Genomic DNA, 11,560 nt, shown 5'->3' with positions numbered 1-11,560 from the left:
TCTCTGTGTTGAGAGGGAGAAGTGAGTGTGTTATCTCTCTCTGTGTTGAGAGGAGTAGTGAGTGTGTTATCTCTCTCTGTGTTGAGAGGGAGAAGTGAGTGTGTTATCTCTCTCTGTGTTGAGAGGGAGAAGTGAGTGTGTTATCTCTCTGTGTTGAGAGGGAGAAGTGAGTGTGTTATCCCCCTCTGTGTTGAGAGGAGAAGTGAGTGTGTTATCCCCCTCTGTGTTGAGAGGAGAAGTGAGGGTGTTATCTCTCTCTGTGTTGAGAGGGAGAAGTGAGTGTGTTTTCTCTCTCTGTGTTGAGAGGAGAAGTGAGTGTGTTATCCCCCTCTGTGTTGAGAGGAGAAGTGAGTGTGTTATCTCTCTGTGTTGAGAGGAGAAGTGAGTGTGTTATCTCTCTCTGTGTTGAGAGGGAGAAGTGAGTGTGTTATCTCTCTCTGTGTTGAGAGGGAGAAGTGAGTGTGTTATCTCTCTCTGTGTTGAGAGGAGAAGTGAGTGTGTTATCTCTCTCTGTGTTGAGAGGGAGAAGTGAGTGTGTTATCTCTCTCTGTGTTGAGAGGGAGAAGTGAGTGTGTTATCTCTCTGTGTTGAGAGGGAGAAGTGAGTGTGTTATCTCTCTGTGTGTCGGCTTTTCTTGTTAAAAGCCGTGGCTTTCGAGACGGGGTCCGCTTGACTCACTTCCAATAAACAATGTCGATTGCAGCTTAAAAAATAACGTTTATTCCACCATTCCATATCGTTCCAAACTGTTTGCTAAATAACGATAATATCCAAAGGAAACGAAAAAAGGCTTTAGTGCCACCGAAAACTTAAATAGCGCGTTCAAAAAACTGTTTACAACCACCGCCTCGAATCACCAAAACATTTAGGTTCCATACTTCCTGCCATCGAATCACCTGATCCTATAACCTAATGTGTGGTGCGCAAAACGCGCATTCAGGACGCACGCCCCTCCCAAATCAAAAGCAATCTCATCAAAATCATAGGCCCCTAAATAGGCAAAATAAAGCTTGTTCTTATCGAATTGATTTCAACTGTCAAACTTCAAGTCATAAACCAGCCCAAGCATTTACCAAATACAAAACCATTAATTTTAGTTTAACGGCTGCAACACACCGGCCCCTAATTGTAATACTCAATTACCAATTATCAAAACAATTACCGGAAGCCGTTAATACACAGTATATACACAGTTATTACATTTTGTTTTTCTTTTTTCCTTTTTTTTACATTTCATTTCATTTTTTACATTTCTGTTGAGCTTCAATAGTAAAAGTCTGTAAGGCTCAGTCCATTGAACAGTCCATTCAACAAGGTGAAAATTTGAAGAAATTGCTTGGCAGCATCGCAATGTCTTGTGTGTGTGCATTTGTGTTGGGCCATGTCAGTGTAAGTGTAGAGCCAGGGCAGACTCCATACCATGAAACCTTGGAAGGCTTCACTCTGCCTCCAACAAGAGACACAGCTTGGTAACTGGTCGCTCCAAAACTGATGTCTTGGTCTTGAGACGAACACGGCGAACGTGTCCTTTGGAGTCCGTCATTGTTTCTGTGATTCGACCCTTGAGCCATGAGTTCCGTGGCGAAACGTCCTCCACCACAAGAACGAGGTCCCCAACTGCGAAGTTTCTGCGTGGTTTGTGCCACTTTTGGCGCTCCTGCATCATCGCAAGATATTCCCGGGTCCACCTTTTCCAAAACAAGTCTGTGATGTACTGCGTTTGCCTCCATCGTCTATGGATATACAAATCGTCCTTCCTGAACAGACCTGGTGGCAGTATTGGTTTGCCTTTAAGCTGGAGGATGTGGTTGGGCGTTAGTGCTTCGATGTCATTGGGATCATCACTGGATGGAGTGATGGGACGGTCATTGAGAATCGCTTCTGCTTCACACATAGCTGTTTGCAGGATCTCATCATCCAGAGTTTGCTGCTTCAGCACGGAGTAGAGCACTCTTTTGACCTGCTGTATGAGGCGCTCCCAGACTCCTCCATGATGCGCACCATGGGGAGGATTAAAGGTCCACTTTATTCCTTCTTGCAAAAGTGCCTTTTGGATCTTTTCCTGATTGAGCTCCTTAAGGGCCTCTTTTAGCTCCCGGTTTGAACTTACGAAATTTGTTCCATTATCAGATTTTATTTCTGTTACTTGTCCTCTCCTACATATAAATCTCCTGAGAGCATTAATACATGCATCTGTGTCGAGAGCGTGCGCCACCTCCAGGTGGACTGCGCGACATGCCAGACAAGTAAATATGACTCCATATCTTTTAACTGTACTCCGACCCCGTTTCACATCAATGGGCCCGAAGTAGTCCATTCCGACGTGTGTGAACGGAGGGAGATCTGCAGAGACACGGGCGATGGGAAGATCAGCCATTTTTTGTTCGCCTGCCTTTTGGCGCCGAAGTTTGCAGACTATGCACTTCCTGATGACCGCTCTGGCTGCTGCATTGGCATGGAGTATCCAGTATTTACGACGAAGCGTGGAAAGCACATGACTCCTCCCACTGTGACCAACCTTTTCGTGGATGTGGCGAAGAATAAGCTTTGAGATGTGGCTGGCTTTGGGCAAAATCGCTGGATGCTTTGTTTCCTCTGGAAGCGCTGCTCGGCTCAGCCTCCCACCCACTCTCAAGACACCATCCACTATCACTGGGTCGAGCTTGACCAAGGGACTTGTCCTTTTCACTGTGCCTTTTTCCAGGGAAATCATTTCTTCCTTGAAGCTTTGTCTTTGCACCAAGCATATGATGGCCTTTTCTGCATTAGCCATGTCTTCTACATTAAGCCTTTGCAACCTTAGGCTGTCCTTAACCTGTTGCATGTGCTTTGCTACTGCATCATTTTGCTGTTTAGAGCCTTGGTGCCTGGCGATTGCATTGACTCTTTCCCAGCGCAGTTGCTTAAGCAGGTCTTTATACTTGAGGATCCATCCCACTGCTCTTTTTAGGTCCATCCAGTTGGAGAAGTGACTTAGGAGGGTAGCAGTGGGGGATTCTTCAGGCTGTAGTACTACAGCACACACTGAGATCATTTTCCTCACCTCTGGATCATCCGCAGAGATCACACCTAGTGTCTCATCATGCCCTGGCCATTCAGACTGAGGTTTCCTTAGAAACTCGGGGGCCTGCATCCAAGCTTTGGACTGAAGAAAGGCATCTGCCCGTAAGCCGCGTGATGCTACATCTGCGGGATTGAGCTTTGAGCTGATGTAGTTCCATTGTTCCACTTCAGATAATGATCGTATCATAGCAACTCTGTTCGCTACAAAGGTTTTAAACCTTCCTGTTGCACTTCCAATGTACTTCAACACGGATTGACTGTCTGTCCAGTACGTTGACTCATCCAACGGAATCTGCAGCTCTATTTTCAGCAGTCGGTCTATACGTACCGCCAGGACCGCGGTCACCAGCTCCAATCTAGGAATGGTAGTCTGCTTGAGGGGTGCTACTTTTGCTTTGCCCATGATGAAAACAACATGCACTTCATCTCTGCAGTTAGTAAGTCTGAGATACGACACTGTTCCCATGCCAACCTCACTAGCATCGCAAAAGTGCTGCAGCTGTGCGGATGCAATTTCACCGAAACCATGGGGTGTGATACATCTGCTCACGGAGAATTTATCCAACAGCACCAGTTGACTCAACCATCTTTTCCATCTATCAGCTTGTTCTTTTGGGATTTTCTCATCCCACCCCAGCTTGGCCTTGCACAACTCCTGAAGGATCTGCTTGGCGGGTAGCACAACCGGTGCTAAGAACCCTAGGGGGTCATAAATCGAACTCACAACTGACAGGATGCCACGTCTTGTTGATGGCTGAGTTTTCAGAACTGTGCTGAAAGTGAAGGTATCGTTCTCGACATCCCACTGTGTTCCAAGGGCCCTTTCCATGGGAAGTTTGTCTCTGTCAAGATTCAGAGTCTTGACCTCTTTGGTTCTTTCATCCTCAGGAATTATGGCAAGGAGGGAGCGATGGTTACTTATCCATTTATTCAGGTGGAACCCTCCTTTGCTGCACATTTCTTTGAGGTTGCTGTACAGCCATGCTGCTTGCTCCACAGAGCTCACTGACTTAAGACAATCATCCACGTAAAAGTTCTGCCTTACTGTGTCCACGACCTCAGCAGGATATTCATTCTGGTTGTCTTCTGCCGTCTTTAGCAAGGCGAATGTGGCGCAGCTGGGTGATGATACAGCTCCGAAAATGTGAACTGTCATCCTATGGTCCACAGGCTCTTTAGTGATGTCTCCATCTGGCCACCAGAGAAAGCGCAGGAAATCGACATCTTCTCTCGCAACCCTCACCTGATGGAACATGCCTTCAATATCAGTCATCATGGCAATAGGACCCAGGCGAAATCTTAACATCACGCCAATCAGCTTGTTGGTCAAGTCTGGACCTTGCAACAATTCTCCATTCAGAGAAGTTCCCTGAAAGGTTGATCCACAGTCAAACACCACGCGTAATGTCCTTTTGCGTGGGTGGTAGACCCCATGATGCGGTACGTACCACGCTTTGCCACTTTCAGTCACCAACTGCTCTTCGGGTACGACCTCAGCATATCCTTTTGCAAGGACATCCTGCATAAATGCCTGGTATTCCTCCAGGAATGTTTGGTCTCTTGCAAACCTTTTCAGCAGCTGCTGTGCTCTTTGCAGGGCTATGTGCCTGTTGTTGGGCATGATCACATCTGGCTCACGAAAAGGCAGCTTAAGGTAGTAATGTCCATCTTTAAGCACTACGGAGTCTGAAACGATGTTCATGAACTGCTTGTCCTCCAGCGACATTTCTTTCTGCTCATAATGTTGCTCAACAAAATCTTGGTTATACTGCTGGGTTAGGAGCTCTTCCAAGTTGGCAATGGCTATTCTGTTAACCAAGGCAGGGTGACAATCGCTCCTGTCACTGTCCTCCCGGTGACCAAGTGGGCCATTTATTACCCACCCTAGGAGGGTTTTTACAGCAAACGGTCCAATACCTTCGCTGTTAATGACTTTCCACGGCTCCAGGACTTTTGGAGCATTTGCACCAATCAGTAGCCCAATGCTTGCGTTGATTGGTTCCAGTTCAACCTCTTTCAGATAAGGCCACTCTCTGAGGTCCTCCTCTGTAGGAATGTTGTCTTGTGTAACGGGGATAGACTCTTGCGAGAATACATCTGGCAACGTTAGGAATGTGCTTCCTTTGAGCGCGGCCACTTCCAATCCAGAAATCCTGTAGCTGGGCACAGGCCTCTCCTGTCCCATAGTTTTGAGAAGAACCTTCACCCTTTTTCCACCGGTATTTAGCGCTGCCATTAAGCCCTCTGTGCAAAAGGATGCAGTGCTGCCTGGGTCAAGGAAAGCATACGTCTTCACAACCTTAGTGCCTTTGCACAGCTTCACTTGAACAGGCACAATAGACAGCTTACATTCATTGTTACCGACCCCAGTATGACCACCGGCATTTAGGGACACAAGGCTTGATGTGACCTTGGCTGCTTCTCCAGCAGATTCTCCACGTTCCCTTTTGTTAATATGCACTTCTGCTCTTTCCTTCATATCAATGTGCAGTATGCTTGGATGATCTTTATGGCAAGTCTGACACGTCATTCGGTTTTTACAGTATTTGCTCATGTGCCCTTTTCCCAAACATCCAAAGCACAGACCTTTACTTTTCATGAAGTCGACTTTCTCATTGTTAGGTTTGTGTTTTAGAGCGTCACAAAACTCCAAGGAGTGTTCTTTACTGCAATATGGGCAGGGCTTCTCCAGAGCACTTGAATAACCTTGTTTTAGCCCCCCCTGATTGTATTTGGGTTTGCTTTGTTTACTTTCCATTTGCTCCATTTTTGCTGACATAGGTGCAACAGCAGTAACAAAACTGCTCCCCCTACTGACTGGCTTAAAGGGGGGTCTCTGTGTTGGCCTTTTTGTTGATTTTATCATTCCTTTGTTATCAGTCATGTCTTGTATATCCCCGAAAATGGGATCCAGAACAACCCGTGACTGTCTTTCCACAAACTCAACCAGGTCTTTGAACTTTGCTCGTCGTTTGTTTCGTTCTTGAATGTCACAGCTAATTGTCCTCCATCTTTCTCGGAGCTTATAAGGCAATTTGGATACGATTGTCCTCAAGTGAGATGGTGTCTCCAGCTCCTCCATAAAGTTGACCTCATTCATTATATTGAAGCAACATCTCAGAAACAGCGCATACGACCTTAACGCTGGTCCATCTTCTACTCTTATTGAAGGCCAACTCAGGACCTTGCCCATGTGTGCGGATGTCAGCTTCATTTCATTGCCAAAGTGCCATTCAAGTTGCTCCTTTGCTTCTCTGAACCCTCTGTCTGGGTCCATGTGGAGGAAACTACGAACCAGCTGGTTGGGTGCTCCCTTTGTGTATTGCTCCAGATAGAACAACTTATCCTGCACATGGTCCACCTTGCGTTCTATTCCTTGCTCAAAGGCCTTAATAAATGATCGGTACTGCAGAGCGTCGCCATCAAATGTAGGGATCTCTCTGGCAGGGAGAAGAGCTGCTTGTTGTTGCTTTACAAGCAATTCAGTTATTTCATTTTGTCTTTTCAAAACATCAGTGAGACAGTTTTCATCATCTTTTGCATTTGAAATTGAGTCTCCATCTTCTTGGTCATGACTCAAGTGTTTGGTTTTTGCTTGAGCTTTGCGTGGTGCAACTTGGTGGTAAACATTTTGTTCCTGAGAACTTTGAGGTTTTTGGAATTTTTGAGTTGTTACTGGCATTCTGTACTCTGTAGATGTTCCAGTAATTTCTAACCTTTGTATTGGTGTTATGATGTCTGATTTTGTTTGCTTTGATGCTGATGGTTGTGGAGGTTTTAGCTTTGATGATGTTGGTTGTGGTGCAGGTGCAGCCTGCAATTCGCTCTCCATGAAAACATTAATTTTGGCTTCTGCTGCAGCCAATTCAGCTTCCATGGCATGCTTTTCCATCCTTGCCTTAAGCTGAGCTTCCTCCTTGTCCAGAGCATGTTTAATTTCCAAAGCTTGAGATTTAGCCATCAGAGCAGCTCGTTCTGCCTTAGCCTTTAAGCATGCAGTAGATACCCTGGAGGATGTACTGGAAGAGCCGGTTTTGGAGGTAGTGCTGGGATCCTTGTTTGGGGCTTTTATGGTTTGGGACGCACTATCCCCCGGTTCCTCCCCAGAACTCTCCACCTTTTCCTCTTCTTCCTCCTCGTCACCATCCATCCATTTTTTGATACCATGTAGGAATCCTCTGTAATGGGTTAATTTTGGTTCATACCAATCCATACGATCCGCCTCCCTTTCCTCCTCATTTGCAAGGAGATTTTGTACAACCACTTGCAAATCCATAAACTCTTCCAAATATTTATTGAACGCATCAGCATGTTTGCAGACAGTGTCTTTACTTTCCCCGGCTTCCAATAGAGCATTAATCTCATTCCTTTTGCGCGTTAAAACGCCGAGCTTCCCCCTGCGCGATGCGATTGCTTTTATCAAACGTGTCCCATCTACCTCTTCGGTGACAGACATGATCACGTGCAGATTGATTTATTGTATTCACTTTGAATTCCACCTTTGAATCAATACATTTGGCCCATGGAAAGCAACAACATCCACTGAGCTGCGCATTTACGCGCTACTTCCTTATTTGAACTCTTTGCGAGCGCCATAAGTCCATAGTCGAAATCCATTACTCACAAACCGCAGAAACTTCATCCACTGCCTCCGCTGCTTGCGTGCTTTTCTTTCTTTGAAGATAACTCGTTTTTTTTCTTCAATCCATGTAGTTTTTTGACTTTAAATGTGTCGGCTTTTCTTGTTAAAAGCCGTGGCTTTCGAGACGGGGTCCGCTTGACTCACTTCCAATAAACAATGTCGATTGCAGCTTAAAAAATAACGTTTATTCCACCATTCCATATCGTTCCAAACTGTTTGCTAAATAACGATAATATCCAAAGGAAACGAAAAAAGGCTTTAGTGCCACCGAAAACTTAAATAGCGCGTTCAAAAAACTGTTTACAACCACCGCCTCGAATCACCAAAACATTTAGGTTCCATACTTCCTGCCATCGAATCACCTGATCCTATAACCTAATGTGTGGTGCGCAAAACGCGCATTCAGGACGCACGCCCCTCCCAAATCAAAAGCAATCTCATCAAAATCATAGGCCCCTAAATAGGCAAAATAAAGCTTGTTCTTATCGAATTGATTTCAACTGTCAAACTTCAAGTCATAAACCAGCCCAAGCATTTACCAAATACAAAACCATTAATTTTAGTTTAACGGCTGCAACACTCTGTGTTGAGAGGAGAAGTGAGTGTGTTATCTCTCTGTGTTGAGAGGAGAAGTGAGTGTGTTATCCCCCTCTGTGTTGAGAGGAGAAGTGAGTGTGTTATCTCTCTCTGTGTTGAGAGGGAGAAGTGAGTGTGTTTTCTCTCTCTGTGTTGAGAGGGAGAAGTGAGTGTGTTATCTATCTGTGTTGAGAGGAGAAGTGAGTGTGTTATCTCTCTCTGTGTTGAGAGGAGAAGTGAGTGTGTTATCCCCCTCTGTGTTGAGAGGAGAAGTGAGTGTGTTATCTCTCTCTGTGTTGAGAGGGAGAAGTGAGTGTGTTATCTCTCTCTGTGTTGAGAGGAGAAGTGAGTGTGTTATCTCTCTCTGTGTTGAGAGGAGAAGTGAGTGTGTTATCTCTCTCTGTGTTGAGAGGAGAAGTGAGTGTGTTATCTCTCTCTGTGTTGAGAGGAGAAGTGAGTGTGTTATATCTCTCTGTGTTGAGAGGAGAAGTGAGTGTGTTATCTCTCTCTGTGTTGAGAGGGAGAAGTGAGTGTGTTATCTCTCTGTGTTGAGAGGGAGAAGTGAGTGTGTTATCTCTCTGTGTTGAGAGGGAGAGGTGAGTGTGTTATCTCTCTCTGTGTTGAGAGGAGAAGTGAGTGTGTTATCTCTCTGTGTTGAGAGGAGAAGTGAGTGTGTTATCCCCCTCTGTGTTGAGAGGAGAAGTGAGTGTGTTATCTCTCTGTGTTGAGAGGGAGAAGTGAGTGTGTTATCTCTCTCTGTGTTGAGAGGGAGAAGTGAGTGTGTTATATCTCTCTGTGTTGAGAGGGAGAAGTGAGTGTGTTATCTCTCTGTGTTGAGAGGAGAAGTGAGTGTGTTATCTCTCTCTGTGTTGAGAGGGAGAAGTGAGTGTGTTATCTCTCTGTGTTGAGAGGAGAAGTGTGTGTTATCCCCCTCTGTGTTGAGAGGGAGAAGTGAGTGTGTTATCTCTCTCTGTGTTGAGAGGGAGAAGTGAGTGTGTTATATCTCTCTCTGTGTTGAGAGGGAGAAGTGAGTGTGTTATCTCTCTGTGTTGAGAGGGAGAAGTGAGTGTGTTATCTCTCTGTGTTGAGAGGAGAAGTGAGTGTGTTATCTCTCTCTGTGTTGAGAGGGAGAAGTGAGTGTGTTATCTCTCTGTGTTGAGAGGAGAAGTGAGTGTGTTATCTCTCTCTGTGTTGAGAGGAGAAGTGAGTGTGTTATCTCTCTCTGTGTTGAGAGGGAGAAGTGAGTGTGTTATCTCTCTCTGTGTTGAGAGGGAGAAGTGAGTGTGTTATATCTCTCTCTGTGTTGAGAGGGAGAAGTGAGTGTGTTATCTCTCTCTGTGTTGAGAGGAGAAGTGAGTGTGTTATCTCTCTGTGTTGAGAGGGAGAAGTGAGTGTGTTATCTCTCTGTGTTGAGGGGAGAAGTGAGTGTGTTATCTCTCTCTGTGTTGAGAGGGAGAAGTGAGTGTGTTATCTCTCTCTGTGTTGAGAGGGAGAGGTGAGTGTTATCTCTCTCTGTGTTGAGAGGAGAGGTGAGTGTGTTATCTCTCTCTGTGTTGAGAGGGAGAAGTGAGTGTGTTATCTCTCTCTGTGTTGAGAGGGAGAAGTGAGTGTGTTATCTCTCTGTGTTGAGAGGAGAGGTGAGTGTGTTATCTCTCTCTGTGTTGAGAGGGAGAGGTGAGTGTTATCTCTCTCTGTGTTGAGAGGAGAAGTGAGTGTGTTATCTCTCTCTGTGTTGAGAGGGAGAAGTGAGTGTGTTATCTCTCTCTGTGTTGAGAGGGAGAAGTGAGTGTGTTATCTCTCTCTGTGTTGAGAGGAGAAGTGAGTGTGTTATCTCTCTCTGTGTGTTGAGAGGGAGAAGTGAGTGTGTTATCTCTCTCTGTGTTGAGAGGAGAAGTGAGTGTGTTATCTCTCTGTGTTGAGAGGAGAAGTGAGTGTGTTATCTCTCTCTGTGTTGAGAGGGAGAAGTGAGTGTGTTATCTCTCTCTGTGTTGAGAGGGAGAAGTGAGTGTGTTATCTCTCTGTGTTGAGAGGAGAAGTGAGTGTGTTATCTCTCTCTGTGTTGAGAGGAGAAGTGAGTGTGTTATCTCTCTCTGTGTTGAGAGGAGAAGTGAGTGTGTTATCTCTCTCTGTGTTGAGAGGGAGAAGTGAGTGTGTTATCTCTCTCTGTGTTGAGAGGAGAAGTGAGTGTGTTATCTCTCTCTGTGTTGAGAGGGAGAAGTGAGTGTGTTATCTCTCTCTGTGTTGAGAGGGAGAAGTGAGTGTGTTATCTCTCTGTGTTGAGAGGAGAAGTGAGTGTGTTATCTCTCTCTGTGTTGAGAGGGAGAAGTGAGTGTGTTATCTCTCTGTGTTGAGAGGGAGAAGTGAGTGTGTTATCTCTCTCTGTGTTGAGAGGAGAAGTGAGTGTGTTATCTCTCTCTGTGTTGAGAGGGAGAAGTGAGTGTGTTATCTCTCTGTGTTGAGAGGAGAAGTGAGTGTGTTATCTCTCTCTGTGTTGAGAGGGAGAAGTGAGTGTGTTATCTCTCTCTGTGTTGAGAGGAGAAGTGAGTGTGTTATCTCTCTCTGTGTTGAGAGGGAGAAGTGAGTGTGTTATCTCTCTCTGTGTTGAGAGGGAGAAGTGAGTGTGTTATATCTCTCTGTGTTGAGAGGGAGAAGTGAGTGTGTTATCTCTCTCTGTGTTGAGAGGAGAAGTGAGTGTGTTATCTCTCTCTGTGTTGAGAGGGAGAAGTGAGTGTGTTATCTCTCTCTGTGTTGAGAGGAGAAGTGAGTGTGTTATCTCTCTCTGTGTTGAGAGGAGAAGTGAGTGTGTTATCTCTCTCTGTGTTGAGAGGGAGAAGTGAGTGTGTTATCTCTCTCTGTGTTGAGAGGAGAAGTGAGTGTGTTATCTCTCTCTGTGTTGAGGCCTGTCTGTCCACGGTTAGTGTGTAGGTCTGCTCGGTTGATCAAGATCCAAGTCAGTAGAGGATGTTTGAGACTGAATTTGAGATTTGAGATTGAATACTCTGTGTGTGTGTGTGTGTGTGTGTGTGTGTGTGTGTGTCTGCGCGCGTGCGTGCGTGCGTGTGTGTCTGTGTGCGTGCGTGCGTGTGTGTGCGTGCGTGTGTGTGTGTGCGCGTGTGTGTGTCTACGCCTGCAGCTGGACAGATGTGATCAAGACGGCCGTGGATGAGCTGAAGCAGAGTGGCCCTGCCGTGGTGGACCGTAGCAGGATGGGCAGCCTGACGCCAGTAGGAGCAGGGCTGCCCTACGCCAACGTGTAAGTCACCCCCTCCTGGGTGTGTG

At 45.9% G+C, this 11,560-nt stretch overlaps 1 protein-coding gene across 1 annotated transcript in view; it reads left to right on the top strand.

Moving 5' to 3' along the window:
- Window positions 1-4,862: 4,862 nt before the first annotated feature.
- The window catches only part of arhgef1 (Rho guanine nucleotide exchange factor (GEF) 1), a gene marked incomplete at its 5' end in the record, with an annotated part of 10,879 nt that continues 4,181 nt past the window's right edge, over window positions 4,863-11,560 (top strand). Inside the window, 2 exons of the mRNA XM_084444692.1 lie at window positions 4,863-4,888; window positions 11,415-11,534. Of these exons, the coding sequence (XP_084300818.1) occupies window positions 4,863-4,888; window positions 11,415-11,534 (146 nt within the window). The remainder of the gene's footprint in view (window positions 4,889-11,414; window positions 11,535-11,560) is intronic.

The sequence above is a fragment of the Borostomias antarcticus genome, assembly GCF_949987555.1.
Source record: "Borostomias antarcticus genome assembly, chromosome: 10".
NCBI lineage: Eukaryota > Metazoa > Chordata > Actinopteri > Stomiiformes > Stomiidae > Borostomias > Borostomias antarcticus.
This window is presented reverse-complemented; position numbering and strand designations above follow the sequence as displayed.